The sequence below is a fragment of the Bos indicus x Bos taurus genome, chromosome 15 (assembly GCF_003369695.1).
Source record: "Bos indicus x Bos taurus breed Angus x Brahman F1 hybrid chromosome 15, Bos_hybrid_MaternalHap_v2.0, whole genome shotgun sequence".
In the NCBI taxonomy this organism is placed as follows: domain Eukaryota; kingdom Metazoa; phylum Chordata; class Mammalia; order Artiodactyla; family Bovidae; genus Bos; species Bos indicus x Bos taurus.
In genome coordinates, this window is record NC_040090.1 from 68,177,894 (window position 1) to 68,205,892 (window position 27,999).

General features: G+C 38.3%; 1 protein-coding gene across 3 annotated transcripts in view; it reads right to left on the reverse strand.

Annotated features, from left to right (window-relative positions):
• Nucleotides 1-27,999, reverse strand: part of CWF19L2 (CWF19 like cell cycle control factor 2) — a 144,512-nt gene that overhangs the window by 72,524 nt on the left and 43,989 nt on the right. For 2 of the 3 annotated variants that reach the window (XM_027563861.1, XM_027563859.1), the window contains exons 7-8: nt 14,813-14,919; nt 5,410-6,065 (exon numbers count right to left, since the gene is read on the reverse strand). In XM_027563861.1, the coding sequence (XP_027419662.1) occupies nt 5,410-6,065; nt 14,813-14,919 (763 nt within the window). The remainder of the gene's footprint in view (nt 1-5,409; nt 6,066-14,812; nt 14,920-27,999) is intronic. The other variant, XM_027563860.1, reaches the window with a different exon arrangement.

Below are 27,999 nucleotides of genomic sequence, written 5' to 3' on the forward strand. Positions count from 1 at the left end.
CTAACAAATATTAAGGGCAAGAGTCCAAAGGACCAGTTTTAAATTAATTTAACCTTGTCCCAAAACAAAATTTAAGAATACTTCCAGGAATACAAATATATCTAGAACCGAAAAAGTAAAACTCCTTTTTTAATTTAAATTTATTTTTAATTGGAGGATAACTGCTTTACAATATTGTGTTGGCTTCTGCCATATATCAACAGGAATCAAAAGGACCAGTTTCCAATTCAGTTAACTGTCTCCCAAAACAAAACTCAAGAATACTTACATGAACGCAAAAATATCTACCATGGAACAAAATAAAATTCTCAATATCTAGTATCCAATTAAAGACTGTCAGACATGCAAACTAGAAAAAAAATAAAACCCTTAATTAGGAGAAAAAGCTATCAATCAAAGCACTGACACAGATTCAACAAACAGAAGACAAGGACATTGAAAGTTAACATAAATTTATTCCACATGGTTGAAAAGTAAGAGACAACTCAGACATAAAAGAGATTAGAATTTAAATTCTACAAGTGAAAATTACAATGGTCAAAATAAAAACTACACTGAATAGGATTAAAAGAGATTAGACTGCAAAAGAAAAAAATTTAATTGAAACACTAGTTTCCAATGCCTAACTTCTATATAAAATGAAACACACAGAAAAAAAGAATTTCAGAACAGAAAAGAACAATGGAGACGTATAGGACAACCATAAATAGCCTATCATTCATATTACTGGAGTCCCTGAAATAAATGGGAGACAGAAGAAACAAAGGTCAAAGTTTACTAAAGTTAGTGAAAACTAAAAATCCAAGGAGCTTAGAGAATTCCTAGTACAAAAACCAAACCAGAAAACCACATCAAGGCATATCATAATCAAACTGCTCAAAACTAATAACGAAGAACAATTTATAGCAGCCATAGGGGGGAAAAAAGACATTTATGCACAGAGAAAAAAAGGAAGAGCAGATTTCTCATCAGAAACAACATAAGCAAGAAGAGAGTAACAATATTTTTAAAGTGCTTCAAATTGTCAACCTAGAATTCTATATCAAGTCAAAGTATCTTTTTCACTTCAGAATAATGGAAATAAAAACAAAAATCAACAAATGGGATCTAATTAAACATAAAAGCATTTGCACAACTAAGGAAACTATAAACAAGGTGAAAAGACAGCCCTCAGAATGGGAGAAAACAATAGCAAACAAAACAACTGAGAAAGGATTAATCTCCAAAATATACAAACAGTTCATGAAGCTCAATACAAGAAAAATGAACAACTTAATCAAAAGGTGAGCAAAAGACCTAAACAGACATTTCTCCATAGATGGCAGCCCACCAGGCTCCCCCATCCCTGGGATTCTCCAGGCAAGAACACTGGAGTGGGGTGCCATTTCCTTCTCCAATGCATGAAAGTGAAAAGTGAAAGTGAAGTCACTCAGTCCTGTCCGACTCTTAGCGACCCCATGGACTGCAGCCTAGCAGGCCCCTCCGTCCATGGGATTTTCCAGGCAAGAGTATTGGAGTGGGGTGCCATTGCCTTCTCCAAAAGAAGACATACAGATGGATAATAAACACAAGAAAAGATGCTCAACATCACTCATTATTAGAGAAATGCAAATCAAAATCACAATGAGGCATCATCTCACATGGGTCAGAATGGTCATCATCAAAAATTCTAAACAATAAATGCTGGAGAGGGTATGGCAAAAAGGGAACCCTCTTACACTGATGCAAACTTATATAACCACTATGGAGAAGAGTATGGAGATTCCTTTCAAAACTAGAAATAAAAATATCATACAACCCAGCAATCTCATTCTTGGGCATATACTCTGAGGAAATCAGAATTAAAACAGATGCATGTACCCCAAAGTTCACTGTAGCACTATTTACAATAGTTAGGACATGGAAGCAACCTAGATGTCCATCGGCAGATGAATGGATAAGGAAGTTGTGGTCCATATACACAATGGACTACTACTCAGCTATAAAAAGGAATGCATTTGAGTCAGTTCTAATGAGGTGGATGAACCTAGAGCCTGTTTAGAGTGAAGTCAGAGAGAGAAAGACAAATACCATATATTAATCATGTATATGGAATCTAGAAAGATGGTACCAATAATTCTACGTACAGGACAGCAAATGAGACACAGATATAAAGAACAGTCTTTTGGACTCTGTGGGAGAGGGAAAGGGTGGGATGATTTGGGAGAATGGCATTGAAATATGTATAATATCATATATTTATCATATATGAAACGAGTCGCCAGTCCAGGTTCGATGCATGATACTGGATGCTTGGGGCTGGTGCACTGGGATGACCCAGAGGGATGGTATGGGGATGGAGGAGGGAGGAGGGTTCAGGATGGGGAACACATGTATACCTGTGGCGGATTCATTTCGATATTTGGCAAAACCAATACAATATTGTAAAGTTAAAAAATAAAATTAAAATTAAAAAATAAATAAATAAATAAAAATAAAATAATTACAGACACACACACAAAAAAAGAACAGACTTTTGGACTCAGTGGGAGAAGGAGATGGTGGGATGATTTGAGAGAACAGCACTGAAACATATACATTACCATATGTAAAAGAAACAACAGTGCGCATTTTATGTATGAAGCAGGGCACCCAAAGCTGGTGCTCTGGGACAACCTGGAGGGATCGGGTGGGGAGGGAGGTGGGCAGGGGGTTCAGAAGGAGGGGACACATGTATACCTATGGCTGACTCATATTAATGTATGGCAAAAACCACAATATTATAATTATGCATCAATTAAAATAAATTTTAAAATGTAAAAAAAAAAAGGTGAAATGAAGAGACATAAAAAGCTGAAAGAATGTTAAAGAAAAGCCTTCAGATAGAAGAAAAATTATACTAGACTGAAATATGGATCAACTCAAAGGAAGGAAGAGCAACAGAAATGATGACTACAAGGGTAAATATATACTTGTTTCTTATTACTTAAGTCTCTTTAAGATAACTATTTAAAGAAAAATAATAACAAGAGTTTATAACAAGTATAAGTAAAATGTATGAAAATACTAACAGAAAGGACAGGATGGGGAGAAATGTAAATAAACTACTATGAAGTTCTTACAAGAGTGGCATAATACCACTTGAAGGTAGATAAGCTAAAGATGTATGCTGCTGGGACTTCCCTGGAGGTGCAGTGGTTAAGAATACACCCTGCAATGCAGGGGATGTGGATTCAGTCCCCGCTCAGGAAACTAAGATCCCACACGCTATGGGGCAATGCAATGAAGCTACTGAACCTGCATAATCCGGAGCCTGTGTACAATGGAAGGTTCCATTTGCTGGACACAGACTGGCTGGATGGATAGAAAAACCAGAACTGTATATATCCTGTCTTCAGGAGACCCACTTCAGACCCAGAGGCACATACAGACTAAAGCTGAAGGCATGGAAATCAAAAGAAGTAGCAAAACACATATCAGAGGGACTAGACTTTAGAAGAAAAACTGGAGACTTCTCTGGTGCTTCAGTGGTTAGGAAATCACCAGCCAATGCAGGGGACACAGGTTTGATCCCTGGTCCAGGAAGATTCCACATGCCCTGAGGGCAAGCCCAAGACCCACAACTACTATACTCCCTCCCCCAAAAGCAATTCCTACAGTTACCTCCCATCACCCACATCCACAGCCACACTTTCCTCTTCTTTAACATTTGCACTCAGGATAATCCTACCTGCATGAGTACACTGTATCATACATACATATACACTAACTTTGAATTCCTGCTGAATTATCCCATCTATCATCACTCTATATTTTAAGCTTCTTTCAAACTTGATACTGTCTTTTCCACTAATATATAAACATATTCAAGTTTCTGCACCTTAAAAAATATGGGAGTGAGGGAGGCACTTCGTTAAACCCATGTCTCCCACATATACTCTCTATCTCTATTATATCATAATCCACAGTCATAATTTAGTCCATGAAATCTGGTTTATAAATCCTCTTTTACAATGATAATACTCTTGATTAAGTTGCCAAAGATCTCTATTACTGCCTACCCAAAGGCACATCTTTGTCATTTTTATCACTTTTCTCTGTTTTTGAGAAACTTTCATTTTCTCTTCACTTTTCAGTATACAAAGAATCAATCAAGAGACAGCACCCAAGAAGGTATGCGGACTCCAACCAAAACTCACAAGTTTCAAGAAGATAACTGAAATCTCAGAGACCTTTAAAATAGGCAGTGTTCATGGTCCTAAAATTTGTACTCCAAACATTCCTTTTTTTGTTGTTTTGACGGGGTTGTGGAAGGGGTATAATTTCTAACAGAATTGTTTATTAGTGTAGAAATGTAGAACAGGATAAATATGACGATACACAAGAATTCTGAGTATCTCTGGCATTTTCAATATTAACAGATAATTCAACACATAATAGAACAGTAATAGGTATCAAATAAAGACATTACAATGAAAGTTGTTGGGCATCAATGACCAAAGAATATATTATCGTTAATAACACAGTAAAGACATTGCTCTGCAACAAACAGCAGGGACAGACTCTTCCATTTATAATGGAAGACTCTAAGCATTTATAATGGCAAGCATATGCTCTGAAGAAAACATCACCATGGCATCTGCAACTATCCTATAAAAAGAAAAAAGTACAAGCATTTCTCATTTTTCAGGGTTACAGCTATATTTCAAAAGCCCTCGTCAAAATTATTTTCTGAAAAGCAAATCCTATTTTCCCACTTAAATGTATTCTTTTTACAACACACATCCATACACAGACACACCCACAACAAACTCTGGCTCAAACTTTTGAGGAAAATGTAATTTAAAAAGCTCCAATCCAATCACATTTCAGAAACTTTGAGTATACTGCAATTATTCTTTGCCTGATGACAGTGTTCATAGATCCCATCCTTTAATTCTTTTCTTACTACTTATTCTCAAATTTTCTCCCCTAAGGATCTCAGTACTCTTGCTTGGAAAATCCCATGGATGGAGGATCCTGGTAGGCCACAGTTCATGGGGTCGCAAAGAGTCGGACATGACTGAACTGAACTGAACTGAACAAAATCTACCAAAATATTTTATGTAGCGTATCCATTTATAAGAACTATTAAAGCTAAATCTATAAGTTTAGCTTTATAGATTGCAAAAAAGCAACAAATTTTGAGGAAATATTCACTACTGAATTCATCTTTCAGCTTTTTGTTAAATAAACTGAAATGAAATACAATATATAAAATGAAACTACTGAACTGTTAAAGGTGCATATCTTATCTCTTACATCAAATTTAAGAAACAAAATCATAACATATCTAATCAGTAACTGATGCTCTAAAAGTACAGTTCAGTATCTTGAATCCACTGGACCTTAGTATTCATTTACTGGTTTAGAAAACAAAGGACAGAATACCTGGCAAGCGAAGATTTTGTGTCCTGTAGATGTTCTTTTGTCATATAGTCATCTCTCAAGCCTTCCTCCTGTGACTTTTCTCTCACATCTTCTGAAACGTATCCAGGGTCAACACTGTGACTGGTTTCTAGTGGCTTTTGATTTGAATGTTTCCTGTCTCCCCTCCCAAATCGACTCCAGCATGATAAACTTTCTTCACTGTTCTCTGTGGATTTTTGAAAACCACAATGCACAGAATCTTGAGGAACTACCGCTGAAGATGAACTAGATGGTTCAAAATTTCTGTCCTTGCTATGAAATGACACTTCTTCATCATCAGAGGGTCTTAAGAATTTAGCTTTTAAATTTACATGAGAAGAAAATTCTTGATTTTTCCTTGGACTGGGTTCTCTTCTATATGTTTCTGAAAACACAGATCTACCATCTTTTTCATCACGACTAAACTTATCTTTAGTGATACTGTTTGCAATATCTGTTGTATTATATCTACCTCTTGAACTTTTACTATATTTTACCAAGTCTGATTTTCCACTTTCTTGACTACTGTGTGCTCTATCTGAGTCTGTTGGTTTCTTCCATCGTTCTCGTCTACCATCTTCTTTTGTAAATGCAGCTTTTTCAGCTTCTTTTAATTTCAACTGAAATACTTCCATTGACTAGAAAGGAGGAAAAATTCAACAAGATATTAAAAATTAAAAATGGCTCAATGATTTGTACTCCACATGCCACTGTGTCATGATACATGTCATGTAGTACAATGAAAGAAAAACCTAAAAAGGGGGAATGAAAGACCTATACAATCATCCTAAATGACATAGGCTGAAATATGTACCCCCTCCAAAGTCATATGTCAAACCCCTAACCCACAGAACCTCAGAATGTGACATTTGTAGAAAGGATCTTTAAAGAGCTGATTAAGTTAAAATGAGGTCACTTGGTTATGCTTTAATCCAGTATGACTGCTATCCTTGTAATCAGAAGAATGTGGACACACAAAGAGATAAGTACACACAGAGAAAACCCCATGTGAGGACAGAGCTAGGAGGCAGATACTTATGAACTAAAAAGAAAGGCCTCAGAAGAAACCAAACCCTCTAACATCTTGATCTTGAACTTCGATTCTCCTTAACTGTAAGAAAATAAATTGCTGTTGTTTAAGTCACCCAGTCTGTGGAACTGTGTTGTGGTAGCTGGAGCAAAGAAACACATCACTATAAAATGAGTATTTTAAAAAACATGAATAATCCAAGAAAAATTACCAAATAATAAAAAAAATTCTGGGAGCTCAAAAGAAGCCATTTAGACCAAATACCCAGCATTAAAACAAAACAGAATTCAGAAATCAGTAAAAACATAATATTTTAAAAGGTATTTCCTACTATCAGTGAGATTCAAGATGTAACTGCTAAAACAAAACAGACTCTTATGAAAAGAAGAGCAGTTCAAGAGCAAGAAAGACAAAGAAAACTATGTTCTAAGATAGGCAGGTAGTGAGTAGAATGACAGAAAGTATTGAATCCGAATCTGCGAACTCAACACTAGCCTAGGAATTTGCTATACTCGGGAAAAGATGGTAAACAAACATAAGTTATAGCGCAAAGACACATGGACATGTAGTTCTACAGACATGCATATACTTTCAGAAGGAAAAACCAAAGACAGTAGAAGCACTAACAGAAAAATTGCCCCAGCTAATTTTCTAGATCCAAAGGTCTCATCCAACAGGGGGAAGGAAGAAAGTGAAGCATACAGAAACTCATACATTAAAAAATCCTAATTCCTGAGTCTCAAAATTCATGCAGAAAATAAATTTTTCACAAAGATCAGATCAGAGGAAGGAGTGAATGTGAACAAGTAAACAAACGGGAGTTAGGTAAACAACATTCTGCCAACAAAGGAAAGGAAGTTAAGACTGTTAACAACTTTTTACTAAGTGCTAGAAGATAATGAAGTCAAGATGAAATTTTGAAAAATAATTCTAAGGTAATAATTCTAAATAAAGAATTCAATTCAGTCAAATTATCTTTCCTTGACATGTACAGAAGAAAGGCATTTTCCGAAATGCAACATATCAGAAAGTACATTACTTACTAATTCTAGGGGAGAAATTACTCAGAATCATTAAGCCAAACCGTAAATGAATTAGGGCAGGTATCTTTGAAAAAAGGAATTCAGGTCATAAACTAAATGGCAAATGTAATGGTTAAGTCTAAATAACTGTTCTTATAGTTGTGAAGAATACAACTGTCAAGGATAACATGCATATTTTTTAAACTTATAGTAAACTGTAATTAAAACTTTAAAATCTTTCCATAAAATCTGAGAGTTGAGATGGAAAGTCATTACCTTAAGACGAGGCAGGGATAATCCATTATATTTTATCAAATTATTTTAAAAATCTAGGCTTAACATGTTTCTTAAATTTAATGACAACATGAACAGAATGAAAATGATGGCAGTAAAGGGGGATATTTTCACAATTTAAGCATTGTCTCATAGGCAACTTTTTTCTTTCTTGCTGATACATAAATTAACGATGTCTTTATAATCAGTGGCTTCTAAAATTCAATAAAATATGGTAATAACAAAAACAACAAAAACAGTAGCTGACACAATTTATCCAGTGCTTATTGTACTACACTTTTGGATCATTTAAATGGGGTCTACATAGAATGTCTAGGTTCAAATTTATTCATGAATTTCATAATCTTGGTTATTTAAACTCTGCTTCAGTTTCCCCATTTACTAAATAAATATAATAGTACAATTGTGGCTATTAAATAAATTTAATTATACATGATGTAATACAACAGTAGCTGGCAGATGAAAAGCATTCAAATTATTATTAGTGCTCACAACAATTCTATGAGAATGATCCTAATAATCGTGTCTTTAAAATGAAAAATAAAAATGAAGCTTAAGATCACACAGCAAGAGTAACAAACCTCATATTGAAATTCAAGACTATTTAACTACACAGTGAATGTTTTTAACCATTATGTCAAAATGCCTAACTCTTTGATTCTTAACTGTTCCAGAGAATTAAGAAATTATATAAAACTTCAAAGTTTCAAAAATAAACTTACAATAACCCTTAAAAGATAAAAAGAAAAATAAAGATAATATATATATATAAAGATATAAATGCAAAATGAAATATTAACAAATTTAATTCAGTAGTATATTGAAGTAAATGCCATGATCAAATAGGAGTTAAAGAATCCAAGAATGGCCTGAAGATAGAAAATATGTTCAATTCATCTCATTAACAAAAGAAAAAAAATAATTTTATCTCAAAGGATATCAAAACAGTTATTTCATAAAAATTAGATACCCACTCCTAATTTAAAAGCAAATTAACAAAAAAGCACCTTTCAATAAACTGTGAATGCAAAGATACTTTTTAAACATGACAATCTTCATCTTAAATGCACTTAAACACAGAAGAAAGGTGTCTATATCTAAGTCCTGAAATTCTATTTCAAGAATACAAGAAAGTCTAAATATTGTAACACTGAGCAGGAAAAAGTAATCAACATTTCCATGTAACTATTTTCCCAGATAAGCCAGTTTAAAAGAGCTATAGATGTAATGACAAGAGTTAAAAAAAAATGGGCAGACTAATACCAGTCAAGTCAGAAAACATAAAGGAAGAAAGATTCAACATACACTTGAAAAAAATAAAAAATATACTGAGGATAAGGATATATATGTAACAACAAATGGAGAAATGCACTGAAAAGAATAAATGAAAATTTGAACTGACGAATAACCAGTATTTTAGGATGAGAAAATTCAATATTGTTATTCAGTCACTCAGTCTTGTCTGATTCTTTGTGACCCCAGAACTGCAGCATGCCAGGCATCCCTGTACTTCACCATCCCCTGGACCTTGCTCAAACTCATGTCCACTGAGTCGGTAATGCCATCCAACTATCTCGTCCTCTATCGTGCCCTTCTCCTGCTGCCTTCAATCTTTCCCACCATCAAGGTTTTTTCTAATGAGTCTGTCCTTCACATCAGGTGGCCAAAGTATTACAGCTTCAGCTTCAGCATCAGCCCTTCCAATGAATATTCCGGGTTGATTTCCTTTCGGATTGACTGGCTTCATCTCCTCACAGTCCAAGGGACTGTCAAGAGTCTTCTCCAACACCACAGTTCAAAAGCATCAATTTTTCAGTGCTCAGCTTTCTTTATAGTCCAACTCTCACATCCATACATGACTACTGGAAAAACATGGTATCTCTAATTTTCTTGAAGAGATCTCTAGTCTTTCCCTTCTACCGTTTTCCTCTAATTCTTTGCATTGTTCACTTAGGAAGATTTCCTTATCTCTCCTCGCTATTCTTTGGGACTCTGAATTCAGATTAGGTATACCTTCCCTTTTCTCCTTTGCCTTTCACTTCTCTTCTTTTCTCAGCTATTTGTAAGGCCTCCTCAATCATTTTGCCTTTTTGCATTTCTTTTTTTTGGGGATGGTTTTGATCCCTGCCACCTGTACTATGTTACAAATCTCTGTCCATAGTTCTTCAGGCACTCTATCAGATCTAGTCCGTTGAGTCTATTTGTCACTTCCACTGTATACTCATAAGGGATTTGATTTAGGTCATACACCCATGGCCTAGTGGATTTCCCTACTTTCCTCAATTTAAGTCTGAATTTTGCAACAAGGAGTTCATGATCTGAACCAGTCAGTTTTTGCTGACTCCATCTTCCATTCCAAGAATATAATCACTCTGATTTTGGTACTGACCATCTGGTGACGTCCACCACATGTCCACCATCTCTTGTGTTGTTGGAAGAGGGTGTTTGCTATGACCAGCGCATTCTCTTGGCAAAACTCTGTTATCCTTTGCTTGCTTCATTTTGTACTACAAGGCCAAACCTGCCTGTTATGTCAGGTATCTCTTGACTTCCTTCATTTGCATTCCAGTCCCCTATGATGAAAAGGACATCTTTTTTGGGTGTTAGTTCTAGAAGGTCTTGTAGGTCTTCATAGAACCGCTCAACTTCAGCTTCTTCAGCACTAGTGGTTGGGGGCATAGACTAGGATTACTGTGACACTGAATGGTTTGCCTTGGAAACAAACAGAGATCATTCTGTTGTTTTTGAGACTACAACCAAGTACTACATTTCGGACTCTTTTATTGACTGTGAGGGCTACTCCCTTTCTTCTAAGAGATTTGTCCTCAGTAGTAGATATAAAGGTCATCTGAATTAAATTCACCCATTCCAGACCATTTTAGTTCACTGATTGCTAAAATTTTGATGTTCACTCTTGTGATCTCCTGTTTGACCACTTCCAATTTACCTTGATTCATGGACCTAACATTCCAATGCAATATTGTTATTTAAAGCATCAGCTTTTACTTTCACCACAAGACACACTGACAGCTGGGTATTGTTTCTGCTTTGGTTCAGCCTCTTTATTCCTTCTGGAGCTCTTTCTCCACTCTTCCCCAGTAGTATATTGGGCATCTACTGACGTGGGGAGTTCATCTTTCAGTGTCAAATCTTTTTGCCTTTCATACTGTCCAAAATCACTGCAGATGGTGACTGCAGCCATGAAATTAAAAGACGCTTTCTCCTTGGAAGGAAAGTTATGACCAACCTAGACAGCATATTAGAAAGCAGAGATAAAATTTTGTCAACAAAGGTCCATTTAGTCAAGGGTATGGTTTTTCCAGTAGTCCAGTTTTTCCAATAGTCATGTATGGATGTGACTGCAGTCCATGGGGTCGCTAAGAGTCAGACACGACTGAGCGTCTTCACTTTCACCTTTCACTTTCATGCATTGGAGAAGAAAATGGCAACCCACTCCAGTGTTCTTGCCTGGAGAATCCCAGGGATGGGGGAGCCTCATAGGCTGCTGTCTATGGGGTCACACAGAGTCGGACATGAATGAAGCGACTTAGCAGCAGCAGCACCATAGCAAATATAAGTACAAAGAAAACATGAAACTAACAGGAAGATTTATTAAAAGGTCTTAAGTCAATATCCCCAAATGAGTAAATACTACAATTAATCAAATCAAATGGCAAAAAATACATGAAAAAAAGAATCCACTTGATTAGTGAACAAATGATAAAAATAAAGGCAAAGAAAAAAAATCTGCTTACCAATCACAGCAGCATAGACTAGAAAACATAATACTACTATTGAAAATCATAGGAAAAAAAGTAATTTTATTGAGTGTAATTCCTTCAATCCTTCTACAGAGAAATTTTGCAATGTAAATCTCACTGCAAGTATCCATATCCTTTAATTGGCAATTCCACTTATAGTAATTCTTTTAAGAAAATAACCAGGTAAGTACACAACATTCATTGGAAAAGATGGTCATCACAGTGCTGTTTAACAGGGAAAAAATAAAAACATATAAACATCTCTCCACTAACATAAATAAATAATGGGTTGTTGTTCAGTCGCTAAGTCATGTCCAACTCTTTGCAACCCACGGACTGCAGAACACCAGACTTCTCTGTCCTTCACCATCTCCCAGAGTTTGCCCAAACTCATATCCATTGAATAGGTGATGCCATCTAACCATGTTATCGTCTGTCGTCCCTTTCTCCTCCTGCCTTTCCCAGCATCAGGGTCTTTTTCAAAGAGTCAGAACTTTGCATCAGGTAGTTAAGATACTGAAGCTTCAGCTTCAGCACCAGTCCTTCCAAAGAATATTCAAGGATGACTTCCCTTAGGATGGACTGTTTTGACTCTCTTCAGTCCAAAAGACTCTTAAGTGTATTCTCTAGCACCATGGTTCAAAACTACCAATTCTTCAGCACTCAGCCTTTTTTATGGTCCAATTGTCACATCCATACTTGACTACTGGAAAAACCATAGGTCTGATATATGGATCTTTGTCAGCAAAGTAATGTCTCTGCTTTTTAATACACTGTCTAGGTTTGTCATAACTTTTCTTCCAAAGAACAAGCATCAGTCACCTTCCACAGAGATTTAGGAGCCCAAGAAAATAAAGTCTGTCACTGGTTTCATTTTTTCCCCATCTATTTGCCATGAACTGATGCCATGATCTTAGTTTTTTGAATGCTGAGTTTAAGCTAGATTTTTCACTCTGCTCTTTCATCTTCATCAAGTTTCTCTTCCCTCTTTGCTTTCTGCCATCAGGGTGGTATCATCTGCATGTCTGAGGTTGTTGATACTTCTCCCAGCAATCTTGATTTCAGCTTGTGACTCATCTATTCAGATATTTCACATGATGTACTCTGCATTTAAGTTAAAAAACCGGGGTAACAACATATAGACTTGATGTACTCCTTTCCCAATTTGGAATCAGTCTGTTTTTCTAAGTCTGGTTCTAACTTGCTTCTTGACCTGCATACTGGTTTCTCAGGAGGCAGGTAAGGTGGTCTGGTACTTCCATTTCTTTAAGAATTTTCCATAGTTTGTTTTGATCCACACAGTCAAAGGCTTCAGTGTAGTCAGTGAAGGAGAAGTAGATATTTTTCTGAAACTCTCTTGCTTTTCCTATGATCCAGTGACTGTTGGCAATTTGGTAATCTGGTTCTTCTGCCTTTTCTAAGTACAGCTGATATATTGAGAAGTTCTTGGTTTATGTATGTTGAACCCTAGCTTGAAGGATTCTGAGTATTCCTTGCTAGCATGTAAAATGAGCACAACTGTACGGTAGTTTGAACATTCCTTGGCATTGCCCTTCTTTGGGATTGGAATGAAAATTGATCTTCTCCAGTTCTTAACCACTGCAGAAGAACCAAATTTGCTGGCATATTAAGTGCAGCACTTTAATCTAAAAGCATCTTTTAATCCTAAAAGCATCAACTTTTAGGATTTTACATAGCTAGGCTGGCATTCCATCACCTCCACCATATAAATATATTTATAAATATTAAGATATCATTAAAATGTATGTATTTACTGGCATCCAACTATGTCTGCTTGTGCAAGTGAAACAAACAATGTAAACTGTAAGTTTATGCTATGTCTGTTGTCAGACTCTTTGTGATCCCAGAACTGAAGCTCTCCAGGTTCCTCTGTTCATAGAAGTTTTCCAGGCAAGAATAATAGAGTGGGTTGCGATCTCCTGCTCCAAGGGATTTGCCTAATCCATGGATCAAACTTGCGTGTCTTAGGTTTTCTGCATTGGCAGGCAGATTCTTTACCACTGAACCTCCAGGGAAGCCCAGTCCATAAGCCTACTTTTGTAACACAGTGTATTTTAAAATTATATAATAATGAGGAAAAAATTATATATATATATATCAAAATATTAACATATATTCTCTTCAGTTCAGTTCAGTCGCTCAGTCGTGTCCGAGTCGTGGCGACCCCATGAATCGCAGCACGCCAGGCCTCCCTGTCCATCACCAACTCCCGGAGTTCAATCAAACTCACATCCATCAAGTCGGTGATGCCATCCAGCTATCTCATCATCTGTCGTCCCCTTCTCCTCCTGCCCCCAATCCCTCCCAGCATCAGAGTCTCTTCTGATGTCAACTCTTTGCATGAGGTGGCCAAAGTACTGGAGTTTCAGCTTTAGCATCATTCCTTCCAAAGAACACCCAGGACTGATCTCCTTTAGAATGGACTGGTTGTATCTCCTTGCAGTCCAAGGGACTCTCAAGAGTCTTCTCCAACACCACAGTTCAAAAGCATCAATTCTTCGGTGCTCAGCTTTCTTCACAGTCCAACTCTCACATCCATACATGACTACTGGAAAAACCATAGCGTTGACTAGACAGACCTTTGCTGGCAAAGTAATGTCTCTGCCAATAATAATTCTCTCACTTTTTGTTTACTCCTTTCTAAACCTCTTTCTACTGAAATTTTAAAAAACAGGACATCAACAGCTACTGAAACAGAAAGATTATTCACACATTGTGAATGGGGGAGCTGGTTCTAAAATATATTGCTTCATTATTCCATTGTTTTATACACACACACGCACACACATACACAGTAATCATGCCATGTTTTAAGTCAGATCATGTTGCATAACTTCAACTTATGCAGTACTGTATGTCAAGTATATCTCAATAAAACTGGAAGAAAAATGAATAAATATCACTTTCTAAAAGCAAAAACAAACAGTACTTATATCAAAAGATATTCTATGGAGGCTTTCCTATACTATTGAAATTTCTTCACAACAAGAAAATGCTACTTTTACATTAAAAACATACATTCTTAAACTGTCCTTACTTAAGTTTCATATTCATTAAATTTTATATTTAAATATGCTGCACAGGTTTATCTAAAAATGAAATGCAAAACACAGCTTCAGCAGTTGAAGACAGTTAGAAATGAAATTTAATATAGAGTCAATTAAAAAAGGTATCCTAGCACAAAACACTAACAAAGTTAAAGTCAATTTCCATATACCTTTGAAAATAATATTTATCTCCTAAATACCAAGACTTACCCCGTATCTTTCAGCTACAATGTCCTCAAAATTTCTATTTTGTTTCTCAGCTTGTTCTTTCATTCTTTGATAAGACTTCCTTAGCCAGCTTAAACCACCATCTTCTACTGAAATTCAATTGCAAAATTAAATGTCAGTTATATTTTTCATGTGGTTATAACTGCTACTACAGTATTGTACATTATTCTTTGAACATATAAAAATCATAAGTGCATTTAAAATTCAACATATATTTGAGTGCCTATATATGTAAGGCACAGTTTTGCAATAATGAGAAAAGAAAAACAAAAAGAAACAACTGGGAAATTCCATGGTGCTCCACTAACTAATACTCTAGATTCGCAATGCAGAGGGCCCAAATTTGATCCCTGTCAGGGAACTAGATCTCACGTGCTGTAGCTAAGAGTTCACATGCCGCAACTAAAAATACTGCACACCATAACTAAGACTTTGCATGCTGCAATTCAGAGTTTGCATGCCTCAATGAAGATCAAAGACTGCTGCAACACTCAGCACAAATTTTAAAAATAAATATTTAAAACAAAAAGAAATAAAAAATAGAATGACCCTAAAAAAAACTGGAATCTAAGAGAATGAGGATAAGAGGAGATAAATATAACAAATATTACATTTTATCAAAATAGTATTTATCACTATTATAGAGTTACATAAAAATGAAAAAAAGGAGAGAATTATTTCTAAATGTAATATCAGGAGACAATCTCACACACCAGGATGAAAACCGAGTTGGATTTCTACAAAGAGTAGTCAGGACCTGGGCTTTTGTTTGCTGGAAGATTTCTGATTACAGTTTCAGACGGCTTCACAGCTGAATTCTACCAAAAATTTAGAGAAGAGCTAACACCTATCCTATTCAAACTCTTCCAGAAAATTGCAGAGGAAGGTAAACTTCCAAACTCATTCTATGAGGCCACCATCACCCTAATACCAAAACCTGACAAAGATGCCACAAAAAAAGAAAACTACAGGCCAATATCACTGATGAACATAGATACAAAAATCCTTAACAAAATTCTAGCAATCAGAATCCAACAACACATTAAAAAGATCATACACCATGACCAAGTGGGCTTTACCCAGGGATGCAAGGATTCTTCAATATCTGCAAATCAATCAATGTTATACACCACATTAACAAATTGAAAAATAAAAACCATATGATTATCTCAGTAGATGCAGAGAAAGCCTTTGACAAAATTCAACACCCATTTATGATAAAAACTCTCCAGAAAGCAGGCATAGAAGGAACATACCTCAACATAATAAAAGCTATATATGACAAACCCACAGCAAACATTATCCTTAATGGTGAAAAATTGAAAGCATTTCCCCTAAAGTCAGGAACAAGACAAGGGTGCCCACTTTCACCATGACTTTTCAACATAGTTTTGGAAGTTTTGGCCACAGCAATCAAAGCAGAAAAAGAAATAAAAGGAATCCAAATTGGAAAAGAAGAAGTAAAACTCTCACTGTTTGCAGATGACATGATCCTCTACATAGAAAACCCTAAAGACTCCACCAGAAAATTACTAGAGTTAATCAATGAATATAGTAAAGTTGCAGGATATAAAATCAACACACAGAAATCCCTTGCATTCCTATACACTAATAATGAGAAAATAGAAAGAGAAATTAAGGAAACAATTCCATTCACCATTGCAATGAAAAGAATAAAATACTTAGGAATATATCTACCTAAAGAAACTAGAGACCTATATATAGAAAACTATAAAACACTGATGAAAGAAATCAAAGAGGACACAAATAGATGGAGAAATATACCATGTTCATGGATTGGAAGAATCAATATAGAGAAAATGAGTATACTACCCAAAGCAATTTATAGATTCAATGCAATCCCTGTCAAGCTACCAACGGTATTCTTCACAGAGCTAGAACAAATAATTTCACAATTTGTATGGAAATACAAAAAACCTCAAATAGCCAAAGCAAGCTTGAGAAAGAAGAATGCAACTGGAGGAATCAACCTACCTGACTTCAGGCTCTACTACAAAGCCACAGTCATCAAGACAGTATGATACTGGCACAAAGACAGAAATATAGATCAATAGAACAAAACAGAAAGCCCAGAGATAAATCCACACACCTATGGACACCTTATCTTTGACAAAGGAGGCAAGAATATACAATGGATTAAAGACAATCTCTTTAACAAGTGGTGCTGGGAAAACTGGTCAACCACTTGTAAAAGAATGAAACTAGAACACTTTCTAACACGATACACAAAAATAAACTCAAAATGGATCAAAGATCTAAAAGTAAGATCAGAAACTATAAAACTCCTAGAGGAGAACATAGGCAAAACACTCTCCGACATACATCACAGCAGGATCCTCTATGACCCATCTCCCAGAATATTAGAAATAAAAGCAAAAATAAACAAATGGGACCTAATTAAAATTAAAAGCTTCTGCACAACAAAGGAAACTATAAGCAAGGTGAAAAGACAGCCTTCAGAATGGGAGAAAATAATAGCAAATGAAGCAACTGACAAACAACTAATCTCAAAAATATACAAGCAACTCCTACAGCTCAATTGCAGAAAAATAAACGACCCAATCAAAAAATGGGCCAAAGAACTAATAGACATTTCTCCAAAGAAGACATACAGATGGCTAACAAACACATGAAAAGATGCTCAACATCACTCATTATCAGAGAAATGCACATCAAAACCACTATGAGGTACCATTTCACGCCAGTCAGAAGGCTGCGATCCAAAAGTCTACAAGCAATAAATGCTGGAGAGGGTGTGGAGAAAAGGGAACCCTCTTACACTGTTGGTGGGAATGCAAACTAGTACAGCCACTATGGAGAACAGTGTGGAAATTCCTTAAAAAACTGGAAATAGAACTGCCTTATGACCCAGCAATCCCACTGCTGGGCATACACACTGAGGAAACCAAAATTGAAAGAGATACGTGTACCCCAATGTTCATCGCAGCACTGTTTATAACAGCCAGGACATGGAAGCAACCTAGATGTCCATCAGCAGATGAATGGATGAGAAAGCTGTGGTACATATACACAATGGAGTATTACTCAGCCATTAAAAAGAAAACATTTGAATCAGTTCTAATGAGGTGGATGAAACTGGAGCCTATTATACAGAGTGAAGTAAGCCAGAAAGAAAAACACCAATACAGTATACTAACGCATATATATGGAATTTAGAAGGATGGTAACAATAACCCTGTATACGAGATAGCAAAAGAGACACGGATGTATAGAACAGTCTTATGGACTCTGTGGGAGAGGGAGAGGGTGGGATGATTTGGGAGAATGGCATTGAAACACGTATACTATCATGTATGAAATGAGTCACCAGTCCAGGTTTGATGCACGATACTGGATGCTTGGGGCTGGTGCACTGGGATGACCCAGAGGGATGGTATGGGGAGGGAGGAGGGAGGAGGGTTCAGGATGGGGAACACGTGTATACCTGTGTCGGATTCATGTTGATATATGGCAAAACCAATACAATATTGTAAAGTTTAAAAAAAAAAAAAAAAAAGAGTAGTCAGGGTATGCCTCAAAATAAATTAAAGCCAAGAAAGGTACACACATAGAGGGAAAAAAATGACTTCAGATATAACATAAAGAACATATAAGGAGATGAGACCAGTCAAGATGCTGGAACAGAAGGACCTGAGGTTCACTTCTTCCCACAAGCACATCACTAATCACATCTACAAATGAAACAATTTGAACACACCACATGCTGAACATTAGCAGAGGATCCTGGATACATTAAAAGACAAGAAAAGATCCCCAAATGACCAGATAGGATGGAGAGAAAGAGACGTAAAACAAAAGAGGAAACAAGATGGAATCCATAATCTTGGGGTGGTGGAGTGGGGGTGGGGGAGTGGCTGAAGAAGAGGAGAGGTTACCACATCAGGAGAAGGCCCCTTGAATATTTAAGAAAACTGAAATCATATCAAGCATCTTTTCTAACCACAACACTATGAGACTAGAAATCAATTACAAGAAAAAAAAATGTCAAAAACACAAACACATGGAGGCCAAACAATATGCTACTAAATAACCAAGAGATCACTGAAGAAATCAGAGGAAACCAAAAAATATACAGAAAAACAACAACAACAACAACAATACAACAACCCAAAACCTATGGGATACAGCAAAGCAGTCCTAAGAGGGAAGCTTACAGCAATTCAATCCTACCAAGAGAAACAAGAAAAATCTCAAACAATTAATCTTATACCTAGAGCAACCAGATAAAGAAGAAAAAATCCAAAGTTAATAGAAATAAAAAAATTATAAAAATCAGAGCAGAAATAAATGAAACAGAAATGAAGTAAACAATAGCAAAAATCATTTAAACTAAAAGCTGGTTCTTTGGGAAGATAAACAAAATTGACAAACCTTTAGCCAGGCCCTTGTAATTATCAAGTAATACAAAATTAGTGATGTAATTATCAAGAAAAAAAGAGAAAGGACTCAAATCAATAAAATTAAAAAAGAAAACAGAGAAATTACAACTGACACCACAGAAATGCAAAGGATCAGAAGATTACTGTAGGCAACTATAGGTCAAGAAAATGGACAATCTAGAAAAAAAATGAACAAGTTCTTAGAAAGATACAACCTTCCAAGACTGAACCATGAAGAAACAGAAAATATGAACAGATCAATTGAAAGAATTGAAAATGAAAGTATGGCAAATTCTATCCAACATTTAGAGAAGAGACAAAACCGACTCTTCTGAAACTCGGGAAATTAGAGGAAGGAACACTCCAAAACTCACCTAAAAGGCCACCATCACTCTGATATCAAACCAAAGATCTCACAAAAAAATCCAAAATTACATGTCAATATCACTGATGAACACAGATGCAAAAATCCTCAACAAACTTCTAGCAAACATAATCCAACAATACATTACAAGATTAATACATCATGATCAAATGGGATTTATCCAAGGTAAGGATTACTTGATATACACAAATCAGTCAATGTGATACACTGTATTAATAGGCTTAAGAATAAAAACCACATGATTATCTCGATAGATGCGAAACAAATTTTTGACAAAATTCAACACACTTTTATGATTAAGGAAAAAAAAACCTCTCCAAAAGTGGGCTTAGAGGTAACCTGCCTCAAAATAATAAAGGCCATATAGGACAAACCTACAGATAACATCATACTCAGAGGTGAAAAGTAGAAAGCATTTTCAGTAAGATCAGGAACACAACGAGTATGTCCACTTTACCATGTTTATTCAACATAGTATTAGAAGTCCTGGTTACAGCTATCAAAGAAAAAGAAATAAAGAAATTGAAATTGAAAGCTTCAATACTTTGGTCACCTGATGCGAAGGGCTGACTCATTAGAAAAGATCCTGATGCTGGGAAAGATTGAAGGCAGGAGGAGAAGGGGATGAGAGAGGATGAGATGGTTAGATGGCATCACTGACTCAACGGTCCTGAGTTTGAGCAAGCTCTGGGAGATGGTAAAGGACAGAGAAGCCTAGCATGCTACAGTCCACAGGGTTGCAAAGAGTCAGATATGACTGAATGACTGAACTGAACTGAAAGTGGAAAAGAAGTAAAATTCACTGTTTGCAGATGACATGGTACTATGCACAGAAAATCCTAAAAGATGCCACCAGATAACTACTAGAACTAATTCATTTACTAGAATTTGATAAAGATGCAGGATACAAAATTACTGCACAGAAATCTCTTGTATGCATATCTATACACTAACAAAGAAAGATCAGAAAGAGAAATTAAGGAAACAATTTTATTTATCACCACAAAAAAAGTAAAAGAATACCTAGGAATAAGCCAATCTAAAAAGGTAAAAGACCTATACTCTGAAAACTACAAGATTCTGATGAAAGAAATAAAAGATGACTCAGATAGAGAGATACACCATGTTTCTGGTGTATGGATTGGAAGAATCAATATTGTGAAAATGACTATATCACAAATCTACAGGTTCAATGAAATCCATATTAAACTACCAATGGCGTTTTTCACAGATCTATAACAAAAAATTTTACAATTTGTATGAAAACAAAAGAGATCACAAACAGCCAACAAACCTTGAGAAAGAAAAATGGAGCTGGAGGGATCGGGCTATACTACAGGCTGACTTCAGACTTGACTGACTTCAGACTATACTACAAAGCTACAGTCATCAAGACAGTGTGGTACTGGCACAAAAGCAGACATACAGATCAATGGCACAGGATAGAAAGCCTAGAGGTAAACCCACCCACATATGGTCATCTAATCTATGACAAAGGAAACAGGAATATACAACAACAGAAAGACACCCTTTTCAATAACTGGCACTGGGAAAACTGAACAGCTACCTGCAAGAGAAAGAATCTGGAACATACCCTAACACCATACACAAAAGAAAACTTAAAACAGATTAAAGACCTAAATGTAAGGTCAAATACTATAAAACTTTTAGAGGGAACCATAGGGAGAACACACTCTGACAAAAATTGAAGCAGTATCTTTTTCAATTCATCTCCTAAAATAATTAAAATAAAACAAAAATAAATTAATTGGCCTAATTAAACTTCAAATATTTTGCACAGCAAAGGGAACCATGAACAAAACAAAGAGAAGAATCTCAGGATGGGAAATGATATATGCAAATGAGGCAACTGACAATGGATTAATCTCCAAAATATACAAACTTCTCATGCAGCCCAATATAAAAAAAAAATTCCAATCAAAAAAAGAGTGGAAAACTTAAATAGATATTTCTCCAAAGAAGACCTTCAGATGGTTAAAAAGCACATAAAATGATGCTCAACATTTCTCATTATTAGAAAAATGCAAATCAAAACTACAATGAGGTTATTACCTCATCCTGGTCAGAATGGTCATCATCACAAAATCCACAAACAAACAAAAGAATAAAAAACAAAACAAAAAACTAATAAACAAACAAAAGATAAAAAAATAAAACAAAAGAATAAATTTTTTTTTTAAATCCACAAATAATAAATGCTGGAAAAGATTCAGAGAACAGGGAACTTTCTTGCACTGTTGGTAGGAATGTAAATTGATATAGCCACAGTGGAGAATGGTATGGAGGTTTCTTAAAAACGAAAAATGGAACTACCATATGACCCAGCAATCTCACTATGGGGCATATATCTTGAGAAAACCATAATTTAAAAAGAAACATGTACCCCATTGTTCACTGTAGCACTATTTACAACAGCCAGGACGTGGAAACAACCTAGATGCCCATCAACAGACGACTGTATAAAGACGACGTGGTACACACACAATGGAATACTACTCAGCCATGAAACTGGCTCATTTGTAGAGATGCAGCTGTATCTAAAGTCTCATACAGAATGAAGCAAGTTAGAAAAACAAATATCGTATATTAACACATGTATGTGGATATACAGAAAAATGGTACAGATGAACCTACCTGCAGGGCAGGAACAGAAACACAGGACAGAGAGGACACGTGGCCACACAAGGGGAAGGGGAAGGTGGGATGAATTGGAGATTAGGTTCGATATAAATACACTACCATGCGTAAAATTGATAGATAGTGGGAACTTTCTGTATAGCACAGGCAGCTCAGCTCAGTGCTCTGTGATGACCTACCTGGATGGGATGGACAGAGGGAAGTTCAAGAGGGAGGGAATATATCTGTAAATATAGCTGATTCACTTCATTTTAGAAAGAAAGTAATACAACATTGGAAAGCAGAAGGGCTTCCCTGGTGGCTCAGTGGTAAAGAATCTACCTGCCAATGAAGGAGACATGGGTTCGATTCTTAATCCAGAAAGATCTCACATAATACAGAGCAACTAAGCCCATGTGTCACACTATTGACCGTGTGTTCCAGAGCCTGAAACTCAACTGCTGAGTCCGCGTGCCACAACTACTGAAGCCCACGCACCACGCCAGTGGTCCACAAGAGAAGCCACCACAACGAGAAGCCCGTGCACCACAACTAGAGAGGAGCCCCCACTCTCAACTAGAAAAAGCCCACACACAGCAACAAAGACCCAGGATAGCCGAAAATAAAAACTCAAATTATTAACAAGAAGGAACGAGTGACAAGGTCTGTTTGATTGGCTTTTTGGCCTGAAATTCCCTATCTCTGGTGATAAGAATTTCTTTCTACCTCAAGATACAAGGAGTGCATCTTTTATGAGATTTATTCCCTGCTTTCAGGAAGGCAGAGAGGAGGGGTCAAAGTGGCCTTCTTATATCAGCTCTTTCTCAAGTAACTTTAATTCAAAATAATCAATATTGAATGAACTCCTGAGGCGGGGCTCAAAATGGTGGGAGAATAGGAAACAGTTAAACTCCCTTCACAGAAACATTGAAAATACATTTGAAAATATACCTACAAGTGGAACTATTCAGAGAAAGCTACTGAGCACTGACAGAAGACCTCAGACCTCCAAAAAGACAAGGAAAACCTACATGCAACTGGGTAGGACAAAAGGAAAAAGAAAAAGAAGAAATCAGGCCTGCACCCCAGGGAGAGAACTGTGAAGGAGGAAAGGTTCCCGCACCTTGGAAAGGCTCCTCACCAGCGAAGAAATTAGACTGGATAGAGGGGGAGCTTTTGGAGCCTAAAAATAAGAGAGCAGCAACTGGCTTGTGGAAGGCACCACCAGCCTATGCTCCTCAACGTGAGATGCTCCTCTGTCAGTAAGGATGGGGCTCAAGTGCTACGTAAAGCTCAGACTCTGAAGCTCCGTCCCAGGGAGAGGACAAAGCTTAGGTGCAGAAACAGCCTGAAGAGTTCAGGCCATGGCAACTGAGGGTGTACTAGGAAGAAGCCTGGGCTCACCAAAGAGGCAAGACACCCTCACTGGGAGAGGGAGGGAGAGAGAAGCGGGATCACCATAAAAGCTTCATTTCCTGTGAGCACTCCCAAGCAACAGGACTTCACCTACAGGGGCTCTTTGTGTGGGTGCGAATCACCGCCGCTGCCATCCTGGGCTCGAGGTGGGCATGGATACCTCTTTCAGGCCCACAGGCAGACACCAAGCCCTGCCCATGCAGAGCTGGAAGGGCACAGACAGCTTCCAAAACTAGAAACCCCACTAGATGACACAGAAGGGCTAGACTGAGCTACTGGAAATTCCACCAGTGGGCCCCAGGACCTTCCTCCACTGACCCAGAGAGGCACAGACACTCCAGCCACTGGGAGCTCCCCCAGAGGGCCCGGGACCCGCCTCCACTGACCTAGAGGGGCACAGACACTCCAGGCACTGGGAGCTCCCCCAGAGGGCCTGGGACCCACCTCCACTGACCTAGAGAGGCATAGACACTCCAGCCACTGGGAGCTCCCCCAGAGGGCCCGGGACCCACCTCCACTGACCTAGAGGGGCACAGACACTCCAGCCACTGGGAGCTCCCCCAGAGGGCCCAGGACCCGCCTCCACTGACCTAGAGGGGCACAGACAGCTCAGCCACTGGGAGCTCCCCCAGAGGGCCCGGGACCTGCCCAGGCTGTCCCAGGAGGGCACAGACAGCTCCCCAACCAGAGGTCCTGCCAGCGAGGCATAGAACCTGCCCCTGCTGACACAGAAAAGCACAGAGAGATCCAGCCACTAGCAGTTCCACCAGGGGCCCTAGGACTCACCCTGCTAACTTGAAAGGGCGTGGCCGGCTTCCATAACGAATATTTCCACAGGCAGGTCACAGGATCCACCCCTACTGGGCTGGAGGGGCACAAACAGCTTTACCTACGAGGAATTCTCCTGGGGGTGGGGGACACAGGATCAACCCCAGCTGACCGGGAAGGGCACGATCCAGCTACTAGAATTCCACCAGCAGGCCCCATGACCTGCCCAGGCTGTCCTGTGATAATGCATGAAGCTTCCACATGGGAAACGTCAGTGGTTGCTGACACCCACCCAACTGTCCCAGGAGTGTACAGACAGATCTCTCTACTACGTAATCCGTCATTGGGTACAAGGACCTGCCCCTCTGTCCTGGCATGGCATGGATAGCTTTCAAAACTGGGAAATCCATCAGTGGATGTCAGAATCCACTCTGCTGTCCTGGTAAGGCAGGGACATTTCCTGCTAGGAAGTCCACCAGTGGGTGCTACGACCTGCCTTACTGTCCCAAGAGGGTGCAGGTAACTAGCCTCCACTAGGAAATCCATTATCAGGACCAAGAGTTGCCCTGTTGTCTGGGGAGCACACAAAAAATCCTCATTACTAGGAAATTTTCGAGTGGGTCCAGGGATCTACCTCACTATCACAGAAGGGCACAGATAGCACAACCCCCACCCCCACCAAACACACACACACACACATACACACACACACACACACACACACACATAAACACACACACACACACACACTAGGAAATTCACCCAGAGGAGGGGCTGTAAACCACAGCTAAGCCCCAGGAAGTGAAGTCACTCAGTCGTGTGCAACTCTTTGCGACCCCATAGACTGTGGCCCACCAGGCTCCTCCATCCATGGAATTTTTCAGGCAAGAGTACTGGAGTGGGTTGCCATTTCCTGATCCAGGGGAAACCCCAGGAGCTATATAACTGAAAAAGATGAGTTGAAACCTCTCCTCAAGGCTGTGCGAACTGCGAAGTTACACCTCCACTGACAGCTTCGTAAATTCAGCCCCAGTGAAACATCCAAAAGAACAACAAGTACTTTGCAACTGGGATGGGCTACAGCATCTGTGAACTCTGTAGACAGGTACATGTGAAGATAGGGACAAACCAGAGTCCGAGCTGCCTCCACAGCTCACAGTGTGACCAGCTGAATGACTACTGCAGCACTGATACCTAACTTCAGCGGACCCGTGCTGGAGGACATGTGAAACAACACCTGAAGAGTCACCAGGGCCAATTGCAGGCATACTTACAGTTAAGGCGGGACCCAGAGCAGCACCCACAAGAGTGCAAGTTGTGAGCACACAAAACAGCTGAAAGGGGACACAACAGAGTAAAATAACAGGTGAACAGCTCCAAAAGAGTAAAATTCAGAGGCTTCCCTACAAGCGGAGTGCTCCAATCCTGCCTACATCACAGAGCAGATCAGAATTACAGCTGGGAAACAGATTTCGGAAATTCCACTTTAAAAACTAGGGAGGAAACCTTGCCTGTGACAGGGCAGTGACAGAGACAGAGCAACTAGGAGGGCCCACTCAATATCGAAGGCAGGCTCCAATTACTACAGTTCAGTTCAGTTCAGTTGCTCAGTAGTGTCCGACTCTTTGCGACACCATGGACTGCAGCACACCAGGCTTCCCTGTCCATCACCAATTCCCAGAGCTTACTCAAACTCATGTCCATTGAGTCGGTGATGCCATCCAACTATCTCAATCTCTGTCATGCCCTTCTCCTCCTGCCTTCAGTATTTCCCAGCATCAGGGTCTTTTCCAATGAGTCAGTTCTTTCCATCAAGTGGCCAAAGAACTAGTTTCAGCTTCATCATCAGTCCTTCCAATGAATATTCAGGACTGATTTCCTTTAGGATTGACCACTTTGACTTCCTTGAAGTCCAAGGGACTCTCAAGAGTCTTCTCCAACAACGCAGTTCAAAAGCATCAATTCTTTGGTGCTCAGCTTTCTTTCTGATCCAATTCTCACATCTATTCACGACTATGGGAAAACCACAGTTTTGACTACATGGACTTTTTTGTTGGCAAAGTAATGTCTCTGCTTTTTAATATGCTGTCTAGGTTGGTCACAGCTTTTCCTCCAAGGAACAAGCATCTTTTAATTTCGTGGCTGCAGTCACCATCAGCAATGATTTTGGAGCCCAAAAAAATAAAGTCTGTCACTGTTTCCATTGTTTCCCCACCTATTTGCCATGAAGTGATGGGACTGGATGCCATGATCTCAGTTTTCTGAATGTTGAATTTTAAGTCAACTTTTTCACTCTCCCCTTTCACATTCATCGAGAGGCTCTTTAGTTCTTCTTGGATTTATGCCATATGGGTGGTGTCATCTGCATATCTGAGGTTATTGATATTTCTCCTGGCAATCTTGATTCCAGCTTATGCTTCAGCTAGTCTGGCATTTCGTATGATGTATCCTGCATATAAGTTAAATACGCAGGGTGACAACATACAGTCTTGATGCACTCACTTCACAAGTTGGAACCAGCCTGTTGTTCCATGTCCAGTTCTAACTGTTGCTTCTTGACCTGCATACAGGTTTCTTGGGAGGCAGGTAGGATAGTCTGGTATTCCAATCTCTTGAAGAATTTTCCAGTTTGTTGTGATCCACACAAAGGCTCCACACAAGGATCCACACAAAGTTGATAAAGCAGAAGTAGATGTTCTTCTGGAACTCTTGCCTTTTCAATGATCCAAAAGATGCTGGCAATTTCGTATCTGGTTCCTCTACCTTTTCTAAATCCAGCTTGAACATGTGGAAGTTCACAGTTCACCTACTACTGAAGCCTGGCTTGGAGAATTTTGAATATTACTTTGCTAGCATGTGAGATGACTGCAATTGTGCAGTAGTTTGAACATTCTTTGGCATTGTCTTTATTTGGGACTGGAATGAAAACTGACCTTTTCCAATCCTGTGGCCATTGCTGAGTTTTCCAAATTTGCTGGCATGCTGACTATAGCAATTTCACAGAATCATCTTTTAGGATTTGAAATAGCTCAACAGTAATTCCATCGCCTCCACTAGCTTTGTTCGTAGTGATGCTTCCTATGGCCCACTGACTTCAAATTCCAAGATGTCTGGCTCTAGGTGAGTGATCACATCATCGTGGTTATCTGGGTCATGAAGATCTTTCTTGTATAGTTCTTTTGTGTATTCTTGCCACCTCTTCTTAATATCTTCTGCTTCTGTCAGGTCCCTACCATTTCTGTCCTTTATTGAGCCCATCTTGGCATGAAATGTTCCCCTGGTATCTCTAATTTTCTTGAAGTGATCTCTAGTCTTTCCCATTTTATTGTTTTCCTCTATTTCTTTACAGGGATCACTGAGGAAGGCTTTCTTATCTCTCCCTGCTATTCTTTGGAATTCTGCATTCAAATGGGTATATTTTTCCTTTTCTCCTTTGGCTTTCACTTCTCTTCTTTGCTCAGCTATTTGTAAGCCCTCATCAGACAACCATTTAGCCTTTTTGCATTTCTTTTTCTTGGGGATGGTCTTGATCATTGCCTCCT